This window comes from Scylla paramamosain, chromosome 9, assembly GCF_035594125.1.
Source record: "Scylla paramamosain isolate STU-SP2022 chromosome 9, ASM3559412v1, whole genome shotgun sequence".
NCBI classification, from domain to species: Eukaryota; Metazoa; Arthropoda; class Malacostraca; order Decapoda; family Portunidae; genus Scylla; species Scylla paramamosain.
In genome coordinates this window covers 5,064,500-5,084,410 of record NC_087159.1, presented here as the reverse complement: position 1 = coordinate 5,084,410, position 19,911 = coordinate 5,064,500, and the positions used below count along the sequence as shown (strand labels likewise).

At 38.6% G+C, this 19,911-nt stretch overlaps 2 protein-coding genes across 9 annotated transcripts; one reads left to right on the top strand and one right to left on the bottom strand.

Moving 5' to 3' along the window:
- Positions 1-151: 151 nt before the first annotated feature.
- Positions 152-7,848, top strand: LOC135103460 (general transcription factor IIE subunit 2-like). Of its 3 annotated transcripts, none has more exons than XM_064009788.1 (7): positions 161-301; positions 461-478; positions 665-769; positions 1,106-1,268; positions 2,184-2,351; positions 2,673-2,852; positions 3,292-7,848. In XM_064009788.1, exons 1-7 carry the CDS (start codon positions 258-260, stop codon positions 3,400-3,402), a joined length of 789 nt encoding a protein of 262 aa, XP_063865858.1. In that variant the 5' UTR covers positions 161-257; the 3' UTR covers positions 3,403-7,848. The 3 variants fall into 3 exon arrangements, with proteins under 3 accessions (XP_063865857.1, XP_063865858.1, XP_063865856.1); XM_064009786.1 differs by having other exon boundaries at positions 162-301; positions 2,148-2,351; XM_064009787.1 differs by lacking the exon at positions 461-478 and having other exon boundaries at positions 152-301; positions 2,148-2,351.
- LOC135103457 (ras-interacting protein RIP3-like) lies at positions 5,693-17,576 on the bottom strand. 6 transcript variants are annotated; one of them, XM_064009774.1, is made up of 14 exons: positions 17,412-17,576; positions 17,112-17,208; positions 16,489-16,550; positions 16,209-16,278; positions 15,898-16,122; positions 15,622-15,758; positions 14,729-14,948; positions 14,279-14,394; positions 13,911-13,985; positions 13,319-13,498; positions 13,024-13,077; positions 11,323-11,551; positions 8,552-8,630; positions 5,693-8,261 (listed from the first exon to the last, which is right to left on the bottom strand). In XM_064009774.1, exons 1-13 carry the CDS (start codon positions 17,574-17,576, stop codon positions 8,599-8,601), a joined length of 1,662 nt encoding a protein of 553 aa, XP_063865844.1. In that variant the 3' UTR covers positions 5,693-8,261; positions 8,552-8,598. The 6 variants fall into 6 exon arrangements, with proteins under 6 accessions (XP_063865844.1, XP_063865845.1, XP_063865846.1 ...); XM_064009775.1 differs by having other exon boundaries at positions 13,911-13,982; XM_064009776.1 differs by having other exon boundaries at positions 15,898-16,104.
- Between the last annotated feature and the right edge of the window lie 2,335 nt (positions 17,577-19,911).

Genomic DNA, 19,911 nt, shown 5'->3' with positions numbered 1-19,911 from the left:
TAACAAACAAATACATAAATTTTGTAATTACCTAAGTGACGATTTTTTTTTTTTTTTTTTTGTATCTTAAGTTAGCCATCATAAGCATTTTTTTTTTCTTATCGGATAATTCAAACATGTCACATGTTGAACCGGATATGTAATAATGTATTACTTTTACCTTTACCACACAGCGCAGCCTCCCTTATTTCCTTCAGCGGTGGGTGGAGACACTCGAGAGTTACTGCTAAGCGAGCGGCAGCCGCTTCGTATGCTCGATGGAGAACCCGCCCCAAACCTTCTCTGAACCTCCAACGTCACTGTGAGTCCACTTAAACGGCCTGCACTAACTCGCTGTTCCAATATTTAGTACTTTGATGGTGTCAGTTCTCTGAGCAAGTAAGTGATGACCTCGTTAACTAACGTTGAATTTCCCTCCCCACACGATCCCCGGGTGATCTCCCTCACACGTGATTACCAGTGACGTGGAGCAGCAACTGTATGTACTACTACTACTGCTGCTACTACTTAGTAATAATAATAATAATAATAATAATGATAATAATAATAATAATAATAATAACAATAACAATAATAATGATAACGATAACAACAACAACAACATTGCTAAGCTTTCAGTTTTAAGCTATTTTAACTCCCGAATATAGTTTGACTTACTTTTCAGTTTAGGCACCAAAAATCCCCATATACCTCCTTCCTCTCCTTCCCTCTGCGGTCTGCTGGTGGACGCCAGGTCGTCATCCATTGCGCAGTACAAGACGTGCCCCAAGTAAGTAATGGGGCAGTAGCACATGGGAGACACAAATGCATGGGTGGAAGTACATGGGAGACACTAGTGCATGGGTGGAAGTACATGGGAGACACTAGTGCATGGGTGGAAGTACATGGGAGACACTTGTGCATGGGTGGAAGTACATGGGAAATATTAGTGCATGGGTGAAAGTATGCGGGAGACTAGTTGGTGCATGAGTGAAAGTACATGGGAGATACTAGTGCATGGGTGAAAGTACATGGGAAACACTAATATTAAAGTATATGAGTGACATTAATATTGTAATAGTCTAAATTTAAACTTGCAACTGTGCATCTTTCCGTCTCGTGACAGGTACATCCACCAAAACGGATACAGCAGGTGCAAGTTTTCAGTTTTGAGAACAGTTGTGGACTTCCTCAAGATGCGGTACCAGGAGAAGGACACCGAACACTATACGTTCGAGGAGATGACTGAAAAGGCCGGTTTGCTTCACTTAAATGCGGAAGTCAAGGAGGTAAGTATAGTATAGCATGCAATGTGAGCGCGGTATTCATTCCTTAGTTTACCGACACAAGTGGTTGACTCTTCACTTTGCGTATTACAGTAAAATCCCTCTCATCCGGCATTCGAGTATCCGGCAGCTTCAAGTATCCGGCACATTTTTCCCCGAGCCTTAAAATCAATAAAAAAAATCAATGTGTACTCATAAAATCGATTATAATTCCCGCGCGAGGCATACTTTGTTCCCTCGCCACCAGAGCGCACTGCTTCGCGCCATCCGCTGCCCACTGCACTGTGTTTACTCAGTGACTCAGTCCCGCATGTGCATTGTTTATCGCCTGACGCCTTCATCATGCCTAAAGTTGTAGAAAAGAGGAAGCGTGTTGTGCTTACACTTAAGCAGCTGATCAGATCAGCTGATCTTTGTTATGGTAAGATGCGTGAGTGTAGGGTGGTGATTGTGGACATAATTTCACTTCTATTCAAGTATCCGGCAATATTCAAGTATCCGGCATGTCGGCGGTCCCGTTGATGCTGGATAAAAGGGATTTTACTGTACTTTTTTTCTTTTATGGTAATTGGCACATAGCTCTGCATTGTTTTATCAACTTTTGAATCCAAGTGTTGATATGCACTTTCATACATATATATACATTTATCCCTTTTACTTCTTATTTAAGTAATTTCAATTTTCAATCCGGTACTTCTCAGTATGTACTGTACTTACAAACTTATATCTTCTCACGTGTTCCTTGTTCATCTTAGTGCCAGATTAGAGCAGTACTTCATCATATTCCTTGCTGTTAAGCAAGATTCCCTCCACTCTGATTGCATGAATTTTTCAGTTTTGAAAAAAATAATTTTCACCTTTACCTCAGTATCTGCTTTCCAGTGGCTAGTAAAGGAAGCTCTTCCACACAACTTAAAGGTTGAGGTGACAGAGGGCATGTACTACCTCTTCAAGCCACCGCTGCCCATAACTGGCAGACACTCCCTTCTAAGGCTGCTGCGACAGAAGTATAAGAAGGGTCTGGGTGGCGTGATGCTCTCTGATGTCCAGGAGTGTGTTGGGCCCAGGTGGAAGAAAATTATGAGGGTGAGAGAGAGAGAGAGAGAGAGAGAGAGAGAGAGAGAGAGAGAGAGAGAGAGAGAGAGAGAGAGAGAAATACTATACATGAAATCCAAAAGATAGCACTCACATACATTTAGAGTAGTTTTATGTTAGTAGTATTTACATTTATTATAGCATCATCAACAACAGCAGCAACAGCAACAGCAGTAGTAGTGGTAGTGATAGTAGTAGTAGTAGTACAGTAGTAGCAGTAGTAGTAGTAGTGATAGCAGTTGCTGTAGTAGTTATTCAATATTGTATATAATCCATCATCCACTTTTTCCCATCTTATCCACATGGATGCAGCAAGTGGAAAGGGAGGTGCTGCAGGTGGTGCGTAAAGCAGACAGGAAGCTCATTATCTTTCACAAAGACAAGAGTCTCTCCCTCTCTGTGAGTGAAGAGTTAGTGCGGGTGTGGCGGGGCCTTTCTTTTTCAGACTCAAATAAGACTGATGAGGATATTGAGACATACTTGTTACAAGAGGTGAGAGAAATTCTGTCTCTACACATAAATAACTAGACATACCTATTAAAAGATATGAGAGAGAGAGAGAGAGAGAGAGAGAGAGAGAGAGAGAGAGAGAGAGAGAGAGAGAGAGAGAGAGAGAGATTCTCTCCCTGCACAGGAATAACTTCATTTGGTAATATCACTTTGCTGTAATGTCTTTGAATCCCTCTTAGCCACACTCAGCCTGACAGATGGCAAAATTATCAGTGTCCTCAACCCAGACTTCTATCTCAACCTTTTCCTAGAGCAGCAATGAATTGCCTATTTTTCTTTCCTTCTCATTAATCATACAGTTCTGACTTTTGCATATACAAATGAGAGTACCTAATACCATTCCCATGCAACTTGTTTATCACAGAGTATATTCCTATTTCCTCAGTCAGTCCCATCACTAAAAGTACTGTTCCTTTCCAAGGGATTCAAGGCCATGCAGATAACTAAGACAAAAAGATTCCCACCTACAAATATCAAGGAACCAAGAAAACCAAAGCGATCTGCCATCACCAAGGCTCACGCTGGGCTTTGAGCTTGTAGGACTCAAGAAACTGATGAGCAGCCTCCCTCTCATGGTTCTCTTGCTCACTAATGATTTTGTTTGCTCAAGGAAGACCTATAATTCATTTATTTCTTTAGTCTAATTTCTACAACATTTATATTACTTCTAAGCTAAAAGAATAGCTTGCCCATTTGGCAGTGCTAGCTGGTAAGGAATATTCCTGTTTCATATAAGACGATACCAGTTTTTTGCTCATGTTTAGTTTTCATAATATTCATTGATACTGATTAAATACTGTACACTTGAACATGTATGTAAATGTACATATGGTTTCTTCGGTTAACTTCAGATATTATTTTATAAAGTGCATATGGTTTGTGGTTGTACAAGAAATGTTATGAATTAAGCATGCTGGTGACAGTGTAGTGTCTGAATGTGAAGCATGTAGGGTGGGGTGATCAAAGGCAGTGAACCAAGAGATGAGACTGGAGTTGAGTGTATGCATTAGTGGTGATGAGAAAATACAGGCAGAAATGGTTTGGGCATGATGAGAGGATGGCAGGGAATAATTGAGTTAAATGGGATTAAAAAGATTTAAACATAGTTTCTTTATAAATAGGTTAAGAATAATAATGCCACCATATTCTCTGTGCATCATAAAAGCTGACAAAAACTGAGGCAGGGCAAGAGACATGAGGACCCTCCCATGTTTTTTCCCTCTCTATTCCCCCAATGGAGAATGACAATGTCTTATATGGGTTCTCTCTCCTGAATATGGTTGATCACAGCCTTGCATCCTTGTATGTATAGCTCTCACTAAACTGAATTTCCCCATCCCTATTAAAATCCACTGTTGTATAAATGATCCCTGAGAGACATGAATACTCAATCCAACCACTCAGCCCATCCTCCACTCAACCACAGCCCAACAATACTTAACCTCACTCAAACCTAAACATATTTATCTGTACCAGACTTATACACATACAGCCTTATCCTACAATTGGACTAAAACATGAGGGAATTCCCAGGCCCCTTTTATGATAGTGAGTATGGTGACATTTCTTGAAACCAGAAATACAAATAACTAGGTAATAAAAATGAAGATGGATATTTATGTGATGAACAACTGCTATTTTGGCAGTTTTTTTTTTTTTTTCTCTCTCTCCTGATCTTGACTTCATTCTACATTCTTGCATTATCATTACTATGAAATTATGAAATAATCAAGCTTGAACAAAATTATATATACTCAAGAAATAATAATGTATAATGAAGAAATAATAACATGCCATGAAGTTCAGTTTCATGAGAACACAGCACCTCTGCATTCTTCCTTGCATAACTCTTTTCCAGGACATCAGTATTCTGAACAAACTTGTGGATGGACAGTACAGTTGGATAGGTGACATTGGTAGGCATGAACACTTTCCAAAACAGTGATGAAGAAAAATAATGATAAATTTTGGTCACATAAACATCAATATTACAATTAGATTTAATTTTTGATAAATTTCCAGTTTGTATGGATCTTCAACTGGTGGGTATTATAAAAGCAACTACTGCATTTCATTCTTCACTATGCTCACAAAATACTCTTCATAATAGAAAAGAACTTGCCACAGAACTTACAATCCATTCTCTCATTGCAGATGAGTGTACTTAACCAGCCTTCCAAAAGTAATTAAGAACCATGTATATACAACTTCATAATTAAAAACAAATGAAAACATATTCCACTTAATGGAGTAGTCTTTCAAAGACCAAGGAATGATCTGTTTGGTTTAGTCCTCCTCTAAGGCTCCCCAGTGACTTTTTTTTTTTTCTTCCATCAACACATAACACCTACCTAAACTTGTTCCTGGCTGAAGGCCACAGCTGAATGATAGTTTTGATGAAATTTTTGTAATAATTTTCCTCCCAAGAAAAATCAACATCCAGATATATATGCAAAATACAATGATTTCCCTCAGTCCTCCTGATAAATACTAGGGATCACATCTCAAAACTAGCTTCATCCAGTACAACTTTCTACAAAGTGTTACCCTACATTCAGAGGCTAATATATTTATATTAAATGCGTTGTTATTAGGTAGCATATCACTGCTTCACCCCTGCAACATGATCAGAACATGCCAAATGCTAATCTTTGTAGTAACAACTCTACAACTGCTAAAATTGAAACCATAAAACTATAAAAAATCCCACTTCTCTGACCTAACTGCAAGTGAAACTTACTATGGGTGCAAGTGACAAAACACAAGCTGGGTGATGGTGAGAAGCTACTTAATTAAATGTGACCAAGGCTAAGATACAATGATTCATGTTCCTCAATGTTTATGTTTTGAGCTACATGTCTTACAAGTTGCTGGGAACCTGGACAGGGTGGCAGTACAGGTCAATTTGTACATCACTGCTCACCTCATGCCTACTCCAGAGGAAAGGAATCCACTTTATAAGTAAACTAAGGAACAAAACACGCCACAAAATGCAAGTGTAGCTTGTGGAAATTCTTAAATCTTATAACTATATTCAGGCAACAATGCAACTGCTATACCATTGAACAGTGGCTTTCACAGCATAAAAGAAATTAATTTAAAATGAATACATTTCCACATCAATTTTCTAATCCTTCCCATTACATATCTTCTACGATGTTGCTGAATCCACAGAAAGAAAATCAAGCATACCATTCTGAATTATTTTCAACATATAACAGCATTTAATCTACCATGAATCTAATGTGAATACAGACAATATTAAGAGAGCTAAAACTTGTGTGTAAGCATAAGTATGAAACACACGAACTCGCATGCACACACTCACATGCTCTCTCTTACACACACACACACACACACACACACACACACAAGCATGCACACCCCCGCACGCATGCGCACGCACACACACACACACACACACACACACACACACACACACACACACACACACACACACACACACACACACACACAGTTGCGTGATCTTACTGGTGGTCTTAGTGTGTACATACTATATATCTGGGAAAATATAATTATGAAAGTAAGATTTGCAATCACATTATACCGAATATACAAATTTTCAGGCATCATGAAAAGCAGTGTACAAGTAATTCAGCTTCATACAAAATCTAGCAAACAGAAACTGGTTGCTCTCAATGATGTGCTCTGTATGGCTCCATCTAATGCTCCCATTAACAACTCCACAGTATAGAAAAGTCCGTGAATGGAACATATTTTTCTCCTACCTTGTTTCAGACTTCTGGCCATAGATTCATAACTAACAGCATGTGCCTGACATAATGTACATGAAGCAATATTGTCTTTGCATCACATAACCGTCTAGCCAAAAACCTGATCATAATAGAATCCTGGACAGTAAACAGCAACATTTGAAAGAAAATGCTTGAGCTCCTGCTTTGACTGTAGTATGTGGCTCGATGGCCTTATATTAACAAAAAATTCTTTTTACAGTGACAAGATTATAAGAAACTCATGGATAGTAAGTTCTTGATGAATAATCATTCTTACGATAAGTGAAAACCAATTTGGCACAGCAATGAACTTTCACAAGACAAGCTGACATGACTGACACCCTCATACATAAGGATTGTAACTTCCTTCCATGTGGCAAGTGGCATCAGCAGCCCCAGGAAGGAGTACAGTGTGACACAGCTTTCTGCAACTGCTGACATTATTAATGGACCTCTTACATGCCCCTGGGCAAGAAAGTTCTGTTAAAAGAATTAAGCCACTGAATGTTACCACGAATGACATTCCAGCACAGCCTTTTTTATGGGCAACGAGAACACCAGACTATCATTGAAAAATAAGAATCAACATTTAAAAATGAACATTCATTCATCACTTCTTCCCTGTTCAGTGAAGCATCATTAACCCTACCCTGGTAAGAATTCCCATAGCCAAAGTCAGTACAACTACCAGGGTGCAAAGTTGGGAGCATCTCAACAACCAACAGTTGTAATATTACTCCAAAAATGTACTTACATTTTAAGTACTAAAGTACAGAACATAGTCCAAAATCAATATTCCTTTGCATATGTCATTATCATGAAATCGTACTCAATGCCTTTCAACATTTATTATGTGATATTACAGCACAATAAAAAAAAAATATATAAAAAGGTGCCTTCCAAAAGAAAAATAGTTATAGGTTATTAAATTGAAATATTTCTATAAAGTTCACAGAATAAATTTAAGTTGAGGTGATTTGCTATTTTCTTCTCTGATGTGGGAATGGCAGGATGGTGTGATGGGATGACCCCAAGGAGCCTTGAAAAGTGACTGCACACACTACTGAGCTGACGGAATAACCCTTCCCTTTTTGTATGTACCCAAATGTATCTAAGAGAGAGAGAGAGAGAGAGAGAGAGAGAGAGAGAGAGAGAGAGAGAGAGAGAGAGAGAGAGAGAGAGAGAGAGAGAGAGAGAGAGAGAGAGAGAGAGAGAGAGAGAAACTAGGTGCCATTCAAGGTCTGGCATAGAATATTACAGGATATATTTTAAATGAAGATCCCAATTCTCTGTTTAAACTAAAATAGAATTCTAAAGAAAATTCTTACTACTAAAAAAAAAATTAACACACATGAAAAAAAAACATATTTGGTATTGGTATCTAGTCTTAAATGAAATATTCCATGCTTATTCTCCTAATGCTTTTTTTTTCAGTATGTTATCTTGAGCTAAACAAAAATATGTACAAATCCGACAAAAAGGAAATTCACAGAGGCCCATAGTAAAAGATGTAATAGCACAAATGCATCAATATCAGAAAGGTAAATTTAATAACCAAATGATGGGAGGGGAAAAGAAAGAGAGGGATATCCACACACTGTACACGGATGCGGCCTTGTTGAGTGATTTCCCCAGTCTGCAAATCAAAGCACAATGTCAGGTATGTCATGCAATCAAAAACAGTCTTATGAATCCAGGTCTTCCTAACTTATCATAATTATAAATTAACCTTTTTTTCCATAGATTTTCTATACCTTCAGTATCTTTTTTTACACAATACATTCAACATGCATAATGTTTAAGTACAATTCAACACTACTATGGTAAGACATTTTCACAACTAAAGCAAGTGAAATTTCTTGGGCTATAGGCTGACAGTACCACAAGTAATCTAATCAAAATTTTGTAACAATATGACTTACTCACCTGAACTTACTCTACGGAAACACTTAGCAGGACACCAAGATGTATGATTAATTTTTCAACTTTTTACCTCTCCCACCACCTGAAACAAAGAAAAATCATTACAATTTGTGGGCATATAGATAAATAAATATATAAATATCTTGAAATACTAAGACAAAGCAAAAACTCTTGTTTATAACATATTACATGCTTTATAAAGAATTTGTGTGTTTGGGAAGGGCTCAAATGCTCATAACTCAAATGCTCACTGTGTATGTGTGTGTGTGTGTGTGTGTGTGTGTGTGTGTGTGTGCATATATATATATATATATATATATATATATATATATATATATATATATATATATATATATATATATATATATATATATATATATACACACACACACTCATAATTGCTTTGGTTGTCATACCATAATTGAGTTCTCAAACAAAGTTACTTGATTTCAAATACTAAAAGACAAAGCAAAAGCTGCAATTTATAACTAATTCATAGTTTCTAAAAATATTTCCTTCATTTTTATGTATTTGGAGGAGGGGCACAGTAGGTAAGACAGTAATTCAATCTTTGAAATAAGTTAAATGTGATGCCAATGAAGAGCCTCAATGTAAATAAACAGTTTTCGGCACTCAGAAATAATCATGAGCAACCTGTGACTCTCTCAATGTCCCACAACACCATCAGTACAACAAAATTGCATTTTCCCAGTAGCTTTTCTCAGCAGCAAGATGTCTAAGTGTTATGATTACCTTCAGTTTGGTGGTAAGTGGATTACTCCTCTCTTTGTCACTCTGTAAGGCTTCCCTCACAAGACTTGTGACAAAGAGAATACCTGCACAGTCTTAACAGCATCTTCTGATAAGTTCCATGTCACTAGGTTCATTCAATATATCCTTTCTGGATAAATAATTTCTGAGCTCAAGATGTGAAGCGGCCATCTTGGCTGAGGTAGCGACCATCATAAGATGCTAAGTAATGGTGGACTGGTGTCTGGGAATGCATTAATCCATTTTACACTCATTCCTCTGGGGAAAATAGTTGCGGATTCCAAACATTTCAGATTTTGAACAGCTTTCAGGGCCAAATTCAGTTTGAGAACCAAGGTTCCTTGACTTATGAGTGCCCCATCTTATGAATTTTTTGAGATACAAGCTGTCATTTGGATGATTTTTAGCTTTGAGTCGTGAGCCAAAATCCGAGATACGCGTGAGCTTCAGATACTCAATCACTAGTTGGCATATGGCACAGTGAGCGCCACAACGATCACCCAGCATTTCTCGTCTCACTACTTCACTTCATGTGTTTTTAGAGACAGAGAGAGAGAGAGAGAGAGAGAGAGAGAGAGAGAGAGAGAGAGAGAGAGAGAGAGAGAGAGAGAGAGAGAGAGAGAGAGAGAGAGAGAGAGAGAGAGGGAGAGCACTGCATCATCGGACATTGTCAAGGTCACTCATTGGCTGTCATACAGCCACAATTCGTCTCTTAAACATGCAGCTGACGGTGTGTAAGCCAACTCTCTCACATTTTAAGACCTAGGATATTTGTAAAATAAAGCAAGCATTCAATCATTTTGAAATATGCCATAATTTGCGAAGTTTCATAAAATAAACCAAGTATTCAATAACCTTAAAAGGGTCATTATATCTGAAATTCAGTAAACAGCGATTCACTATATTGACAGATTACTGTATTGAAAAACATGTAACAAAAAAATTTGGGTGTTTTTTCTGTGGGGGGGCTGGAATGGATTAATGGTATTTCAATTAACTTCAATGGTGAAAAGTTATTTGACACATGAGCAAATTTAGTTACGAGCTCTGTCATGGAACGAGCTCATAAGTCAAGGTACCACTGTATATATATATATATATATATATATATATATATATATATATATATATATATATATATATATATATATATATATATATATATATATATTTTTTTTTTTTTTTTCTTTTATATAATTATATACAAATGGTAGTTTCAGAAATATGTGGACTAGGACATACAAAGCAACAAAATTGCTGAATGGAAGATTTCACTTACATGCAAAGGGAATCAGAAGGCCAACTCTATGGAGTAAACATACATATCTCAAGTGTTATAAACACCAAGCTACATAAGGCTGGGTAGCTTGTAGTAAATTAATGTCACTCACCTGTAAAACAAGCTACATCATTATTTTACCACTCTTAACATGACTATTTATGCCTATTAAATTTTGCTGTGGTTGGGCCACACATTAATTCCTGTTTGGGGAATTCCATAACACTACAAAGAATACCGAAAATGACAAATACTGCCTCACTTCATGTAGCTCAATTTTTAAGATTTCATATATAAAAGTCCAGGTCTTTCTAAAATACACAAAAATAAGTGATCCATAGTAACCAAAGTTTTTTTGTGCAATAATCTCTTTCTTATACACATTAATTGACATACAACTAAAAGCAAAACTAGAAAATATAAAATAAATACAAAATAAATAAACTAATTCTGTCATTCACATTCCTACATCCTATTATATAACAATAATTCCTAAATCTACTGACTCCTGGTTGACAGCAAAGGGTGGTGGCTAAGAAAAATATTCTCACTGCAAACTGAAAATGTGGCAGAAATTTCCCAGTTTTTAGGTCATAAAGGGAACATAGGGGAAGTATTCTTCCAACTCAGCTATAAAATATGCACGACAGTTTCTCCTATCACAGGGTGAGGTTAGTAAAGCATAAAACTCTGGATCTTTGGCAACAACAAAAAATTACATTACCTTGTGTGGGAGACTCAGGAACCTTCCTCTTCAGCATGCCCATTGCCTCAATCATCTTCTGGGAGGGTTGTCTCTTTCTCTTGCCAATTTCCTCCCCAGTGGATCCCTCAGCAGCATCCTCTGATTCATCCTGGCCAGCACCACCCTCACCTTCACCGCCCTCACTGGAGGCTGGGACACCTTCCTCCTCTTCAGTCACATCTCCCAAGCATGGCATTGATGCTCCAACCTTAAAAAGGATAATGTGGAAAAATTGTGGTCTAAATCTTGAATATCTGATTCTCTGGTAAGTCAGGATGTTTGATTGTAACAAACAGGATCAAACAGCCTTACAATGATCTTGGTGTACTGCTGGTCAAAACCAAAGACAGCAGCTGCTTCAAAAATCTATTGACATATCTATCTCTTAGCCTCATTCCTTCTGGGGATTCTTGAAAAGAGAGGCTGCAAAAGAAATAAGCATTTAAGCCTTTCCATGGATACTGTTCTAGCTTTCCAAACTAGTGTTGACCCCTTGGGCTTGAATATGAGAAGATATGCTGCATTGGTTGCTGACAGAAAATGCCCCAAAACAGCAACAAAGCTTGTAAAAGATATTTCCCATTAGCAACCAGAACAGCACAGTAAAGGCGGGGCACTAAAAACACAGCAGCTTTGGTTCCAGGTCATGGCTAGAACATCAGTTTTCCTGGAATAACAAATCATAATGTATAAAACATGCAATGTTAGAAGTGTGATCACTAGCATCTTTACAGCAGCTACTGGATGATACTTGGATATTTTCAATTTCTAAAAAGAACTTGTACTTAGATCAGAAAACAGAGTTGGTGTTAAATGTGTGGAAAAATGTTAAAGCCATAATTTGGTCTGTTTTGTGTGGCTCACTGTTACAAGTCGATCCGCAGCATTTGTCTCGCATGTCTTAATGGCTGACTGGTAGGCAAAATGCTGATGTGGAATAATCTTCAAGAACGGAATAATGAATGTCCAACATGCATACTTCTATGCTTAATTTTTACAACCAAATGCAATGCTATGAAAGGATCAAGGAAGATCTACACTCCCTATAAAATGAGGAATTTCATGTTATATTTTGAGACTGCTTTCTATATCCTGATAATGCTAGCATGGGTGATGGCACTCAAACAACATAAAAGTTCATAAACAAATGAGAGTGGCATGAACATGTGGGATGCTGGACATCATCAAGATAACACAGCGAAGTAATTTTGGGATTATGAGTCCTGATACCTCCAAAAGTTTGTTTTACTAAGTCACAAGGCACGGGATACACATAAGTCAAGCATAAACTTGCTTCAGCTCTGGTTCATGGCCAAATTAATGCATAAGAAAGCAAAGTTGTCAAACCACACTTGAATTCAGCTCAAGCTAATAGACAATAAAACCACACATAAAAAAAAAAAAATAAATAAATAAATAAAAAAGTTAACAATGGGAACACAATAGTCCAGTAAGATCTGGGCTTTAACCTGCAAGTTTTATGAATTTTAAATGTTTCTTCATTCCTACAAAATCAAAATGAGGTCAAATGATGCTTCCCAGAATGGCAATGCCTGTCCTATACTACGTTCAAATTCACAACCCACAGTGACAACATGAGTTGCAGTGACAGTATTCCAATTATTCTGATTAGATTTTGTGTCAATTTGAAATTTTCTTTGGGCAGTGCCTATTGTTTACCTCCGTCCTGTCATCAGTTCCATCCCCATCAAGACTCGGCATGTCTGGTCCAACCTGAGTGACCAAACAAGAATTAGTGAATAACTCTGATAAACAATGTGCCACGACAAAACACCTTCAGATCAATTTTATTAGATAAATGTTAAGACTATGCAGAGAGAAAGTAAATGTGTATTATTTTAGCTTAGGAAAGAAGAGAAATGAACAATATTCATTGCCGCTTAACAGTCCTACCAAAATGCTGATGCCAAAAGGTCCTTAGAGGAATGATGAAAGGAATGAAGGACATAAATACCTCAGGTGTCTCCTCTGTAGAACCATTTTCTGTCTCTGTTGGCTGCTTCTCCCCCAACTTGACAAGAGACTCTACCACACTCATGGTCTCCAAAGAGCCACTGTCACCTGTCACAGTCCCACCACTACTGACAGGCACCCCACTAGCCTCCTGCTGAGCTGGTTCTGTGCTTTCTGTAACCTAGAACATTGCAACCCTATTGTTAAACTTATTTTATACTTTACAAGCTCATGACTTGAAAACAAGACTTAAATTCAGAAAAAACATGCAGAGCTTTGAGTGCACTGTAGCATGAAATTAACTAAATATAACTGTATGTCACCAGGTGACACTTTTTCCAGGAAGAAAAATATTAAGATTTAACTTGCATCCAACACGCTTATAAAATTATTATCCAGAATGCATTTTACAAAACAAGTGTACATCTAATAGAGCAGCGAATCTTGCATACCAAAAAACAAGTAGTACAGGACTGCATCAGTATGTGCATGTGTTTGTAAAAAAAAGGGCTCTAAATATGGCACTAAGAACTTTGTGGTGGGATTGCAGCCTCAAAGGTACTGACCAATGAACAAGTTTTTCAAGCACTCACTTGGTTGTGTGTGAGGACCTGTCCCTCCATCTGTGCAAGCTGCTGCTCCACAGGGTCAAGGCCTTCTACAACCTGCTAGAGGAAAATTCACTCTTTTCTTACTGCATCATTGAAAAATTTCCAGGATGAGGATGACACTTTGCTTATCTATTACAAAAAAGTCTTAGTAATTCTTATAATTTGTAAAAAAAAAAGTAATCCTAACACTGAACTAAAAAATACTACGGTATTTTTGTAGTTTCCCTATTTGGGAATTCCTCTTAAAATTCCTTCTATACACAGGTCAACATGTTGCATGTCAAATACACATCTCTGAACAGTAAAGCTTAGGTAAAAATGACACTTTCCAAGAGGCAGAGCAGACTGACCTGGCCTCCATTGACTGCAGCACCAAGGTCTCCTTGGACCATCTCTGCTGGTACAAAGCTGATATTGTCGCCCTCTTGCACTACCACATAAGTTTGGCCAGAACCCGTCACCACACCTGCAGCAGAAGAAATTAAGAATGAATATGCCTCCTTGTGCCTCAGACACCTCATAGCTAAAAGTGCCCAAACTCTATAGTAAGGCACATACTGAAAAGTATATTCAATGATGCATGCAGTATGCATAGGAATACAGAAGGTCAGTAAGAGTCAAGAATAATAACCATACCAAAAAAGGTAAAATTTTGAAGAAAAAAAGTAGTTCAACAAAAATTTTCAAGAATCTTATAAAAGATACATTTTTCACAAACATGAGAGAAGCAAATGTTTCTCTTTTTAACGGAGCTTCTTGTCCTTGAATAAATTAAGGGATGACAAGAGACAAATCCTTACATTGTCCTTCTACCATCTGCAGGGTTTGTTCTGAACCATTGTCTGTAGTCTGGAGGATGGCCTGGCCTGAGGACAATGCCTGCTGTAATTCTTCCAGTGTGGTGGGAGCTGCCTCCTGCTGCTGACCCTGGCCACCCTCTTCAGACTGTTGCTGGAGCTGCTGTTGCTGCTGCTGTTGCTGTGGTTCCTCTTGTACTGGCTGTGGCTGTTCCTGTACCACCTGATTGTGAATTACAAAGATTGCATTGCTAAAAATTTGCATGAGTGGAAAAGTACACAAGGTTGAAATAATGTTTGTAATAAAATGTTTTTCTTTATTTTGAGACAAAAGATAAAATCTAATAGCATGTAAATATGCATGCAATATTGGTTAAGATTATTCTAGAAAAGTATCTCTTTCAAGTTAAGGGATAAAAATCATACAAAGCTTTAAAGGACAATCATGGAAAAACAGAACATCAGTGACATGGGCATAGTACCAGTGAGTAATACAAAGCCTTTACAAGTCTTTCTGTTCAAACCATACTACCAATTCTAAGCTCCTATACACAAAACCTTAGCTCCTACACTCTACTGCTCCAGTGTTATAGGTCCTAATTAGAGAGAGAGAGAGAGAGAGAGAGAGAGAGAGAGAGAGAGAGAGAGAGAGAGAGAGAGAGAGAGAGAGAGAGAGAGAGAGAGAGAGAGAGAGAGAGAGAGAGAGAGAGAGAGAGAGAGAGAGAGAGAGAGAATTGCTAACCACATCATATTAACATTAAAAGATAACACATAAGATTGAAGCCCAATATAGCAATATATTGACTTTTCCTGACAATACCTGAATTGAAAATTAAGCCATCTAATGTAATAAAGATCTGATAACCAATGTTCCTTTCAGATTTGCTGAGTCCCACCTGCTGGACCGTCTGTTGTGGCTGTGTCTGGTGCACAGCCTGCTGGTGTGCTTGTTGCTGCTGTTGCTGCTGTTGAGCCACCTGGGCAGCCCCAACACTGGTCACTTTATTGATGTTGCCTTGCTGGTCGACTGAACCTATGCACACACAAAATAATGGTCAGTATTTTTATGTATCTTACTAATAATTTCAAGCACACATTAATATCAGGACTCCAAAATAAGTATTTGTTATGTATAATTAGAGAGACAAGGAGGGAGAAAGAAAGGATCTTACCAATGATATTTGGCATGACTTTTCGGAACTGTGGGCCTGGCTTTTTGGGGGTGTTGGCTGAGCCTTTGTCTAGCAGGAAGGCATACTTCTTTGTTTCAGGCTTCAGTTCTGAGACCCCTGTGGCCTGCTGTACCATCTTGCTCTGTGCCAGGGGTTGACTGACAGGCTTCTGTGGCTGCTGGACTGTTGTGCTGTACTGGGCATTGGCTGCAACAGATTTATTGACTACATCAACATAAATATTACTGCACAAAATCATATGTGTTTTGCTATTGACTACAATCTTCAAATACCTGAAACACTTCACTAACATTTTGTCTCCTCTGCTGTGGTAAGGCCAGCCTCTTCACACTGGGCAGCGATGTCCAGGATCCCTCGCACCTGCCAAGATGAACTCAAATAGTCTACAATGTTTTTCAACACTTAGATTCATGGGTCTATTGAGAAAGAAAGTTTATTAATAAGAATGTTACTTAGGAAAATTATGTTGGGTGACCATTCTAGGCAAAATGGCAGCCACAGTAGAAATAATTTCATCAATCTGCATCATTAATATATGAATGATCCCTGCCTGAAGAGAATAGGACTCACCTGGAGTGCTCTGCCCAGCTTCAGGAAAGCAGCAAGATGCTCCTGCTCTACCATCACTTTGCCTACAGACACAAGTTTTATGTAAGTCATTTATTTACAAATTTCCTGTAAATCCCTTCCAATTGTTAAAAAAAGTTTGCTTGCATTGACATGTTCTGCTATACTATGTGCACACCCTTGGAGTTTAACTGTAGACATATATGAGGGAAATAAAAACAATTAAATATATAAAAACATAATTAAGAGTTAGTACATTCTACTCCATTTACTAGAATGTATCACTGATGTTAAGAAAGTATATAGACAGCATTTTTGTGACCTGGGGATAAAACATACTAAATATTCTGATGTGAAAACCAGAGAACCAGTTGATGTCTGGCTGGAAAACATGCACTATAATATAACACTAGTATTTTGAAACAAAAGGAGAGAACAGTAAAAAAAAATTGCACATAATAATCCAGCTTGGTGTAGTGTTAAGACAGGCTGAGCCAAACAGACATGAAAATACAAATACTGTTTAAAATTACACCTATGATAATAAAACTCTTGAAAGATTGTACAAATAATTATTCAACTTTGATCGCTTGAAAGGCTAGACCTCCAACACAGCCATAACTCACCATTGTACATGAAGTCTATGACTGCTCGAAGGCTGTTGTAGGAATATCCATTGAACTTGATGAGATGACTCCGGGCAGGATTTCCTTTCAACAGACCCTGAGATTAAGGTGTAAATTAAATTTAAATAAATTTCTCAATCACATACAAAACTTTGATCTTTCATTTCCTATAGAAAATACAAAAAGGAACCTACATACAATCCTCTTGAAACAGAAGCCTTGTTCCTCTATTCTTAAGCATCTCTTTCTAAGAAAGAAGCACTGAAAGATTCATTCTCATTTCTCATGTTCCAGACCTACCTCAAGATATGGACTGCAGGCAGAGATGACAGCCTTGTGAGCCTTCACCTGGCGCCCCTCACACTCAAGGCCCACATCCACAAAGCGGCCCTCCTCATACAGCTGCCGCAGGTACTCCAACAACACCGACGAGTGATCACACCACTGAATTTCTACAGGAGGCATTTTCCTGGCTAGTCTGTATCTGAAGAGCAAATGGTAGACATTTTGATAAACTGTGAAACATTACAAGAGGCTTGCACCAACTATCTGCAGCCTCATTCTTGTCTTTCGCAGGCAAGAAGTTGTGCTCACTCATAAACCAAGGACTGTAATTCTACATTTCATAATGTAAGTGAGCAAGCAAAAGCCCAGTAGGGCACTGTGTGAAGAGTGGTTTAAGGGCTTAATGACAATCAAGATGAGATCAAGCTCACCATTAAATGCTTGATAAAGTTGAACAGGAGTGCAGTGCCCACCATACAAGATAATGCTGACAAGTCATGAAGTGTTAACACTGGTGTCACTGTCGTACCACCACAGCCTTTATATGTGTGATAGATACTATTAAGCACTATAATAGAAATGTATAAGTGCTGCAAATGGAGCCGAGTTTTCCTGCCACATGGAGTGAAAGATAATGGTAAAATAAACCTAACTTACACTATAACTGTGCATGGCCTTAGCAGTCATCTGATCCCTTCTAGGATGCCGTCACTTAACATGGGTTTCCAGTTTAGATTCTCCAGGTTTCCCTATGCAAATGACCAACCTAAAGGAAAGAGCACCAACTGCCCCAACCCAAATTTGAACCAGGACCTGAAGATTCATAGCCAGGCATGCTAGCCACTGCACTATGGAGACCCCTGCCATTAGGTGCAGCTGTCCTAGTAAGTTTAAGTTGTCCTCATTTTTCAGCACAGAATATGTTTCCTCACTTTATATTTCAAACAATAAACATTAATTACAACCTCAATTGTACTAGTAAAGTGAGATAAATCATGTCATTTTTCAAAACACATGATATCTTACTATATTTATCAACTTCTCTTTGCATCATTGAAGGCCTATAAAGGATTTAGAAATATAGGTATTACATCCCTTGTGCTATCTATACAGCCTAAATGCAGGTCATATATCAAATAAGTAAGTGGATGGTTAGGGTAAGTTTTGCTTTAGTGATTTTCATTTTCCTAATTACACAACTCTTTTCACACACACACACACACACACACACACACACACACACCAAGGAGTAAGGAACATGCCACACACTGGAAGCACTTAATCAGCTATCACATCATCTGCCAACAATAATTTAACCATGGAAGGAAGGATTCCCTTTATTCACTACAACAAACTGTTTATGTAGTACAGTAGACAAGTTTCCAAAGAAATTAACTAAACCAAATACATAATACAGGAATAAAAACCCACGAATTAACTTGGAAGGACTAATTTGTCACCAAAACAAAAATAAATAACAATCCAGAGGACTTGTAAATAACTACCATTTATATTAACAATAACAAAAAGCATGACCTGGCACGTTAAATATATGAATTGGGATGTCAGTCTGGCTAGTATGTTGAGGCTTAACACACGTACACACGAGAGAGAGAGCAGCATCTCCATGGAACATGAGGGAGAAGAAAAAGGAGGCTGGAGGGAATGATGCAGCATGGGGGAGTGGGGGGCCTTGCACAGGGAAGAGGCAGCATGGGGGGCACGGGGGGGGTGGCGAGGCATGCACAGTACCTTCCCCAGTGGCACGGTCAGGCTAGGATAGGGGTGGCGGCGGCGGTGGCGGCGGCGTGGTGGCGGTGCAGGAGGTGGTGATGGCGCGCCGCTGCCCTGCCTGGCTGTGTGCTGCCCGACGCCACCCTGCCGCGTCGCCCCCACGCCCCTGCCACGCCGCCGCCATATACTCCGCGCCCCCAGGCAACTTCACGGCAAGGGGGAACTGCGTGTGCTGCTACTCCACTGAATATACTTACCTTGAAGGCCTTGAGACGCCAGAGTGTCAATACCAAAACAATGTCCTTTTCCCAGCGGCAACACGCAGCCTGACACTGGAAACTGTCTGCTCACTGGGGCCGACGTGTGTGCTCTCTGCCGGTGTTCAGGCCTATACTGCCGCCCAAAAATAAATTTTTATATTATTTAATCGCTGCAGATTTAATTTCAAGGCGTTGCAAGGCTGTTTTGAGATAAAATAGAATTTGTGGCGGAAGCTTTACGACGTGCGGCGGCAGCCAATGGCGGGCAAGTGGCGTCTCTGTCCCGCCATTGGCTGCTCAGAATGTGGCGCGAAGCTTGAAAATAAAGCTTATCCCTATTCCGACTTGTGATTTGTGAGGCATTTATCCATATACATATCCATCTGTTTATGCTTATATATCAGCGTATTTATTTATTTGTCTGTCTATCTATCTATCTATCTATCTATTTATTTATCTATCTGTCTATCTATCTATCTATCTATCTATCTATCTATCTATCTATCTATCTATCTATCTAT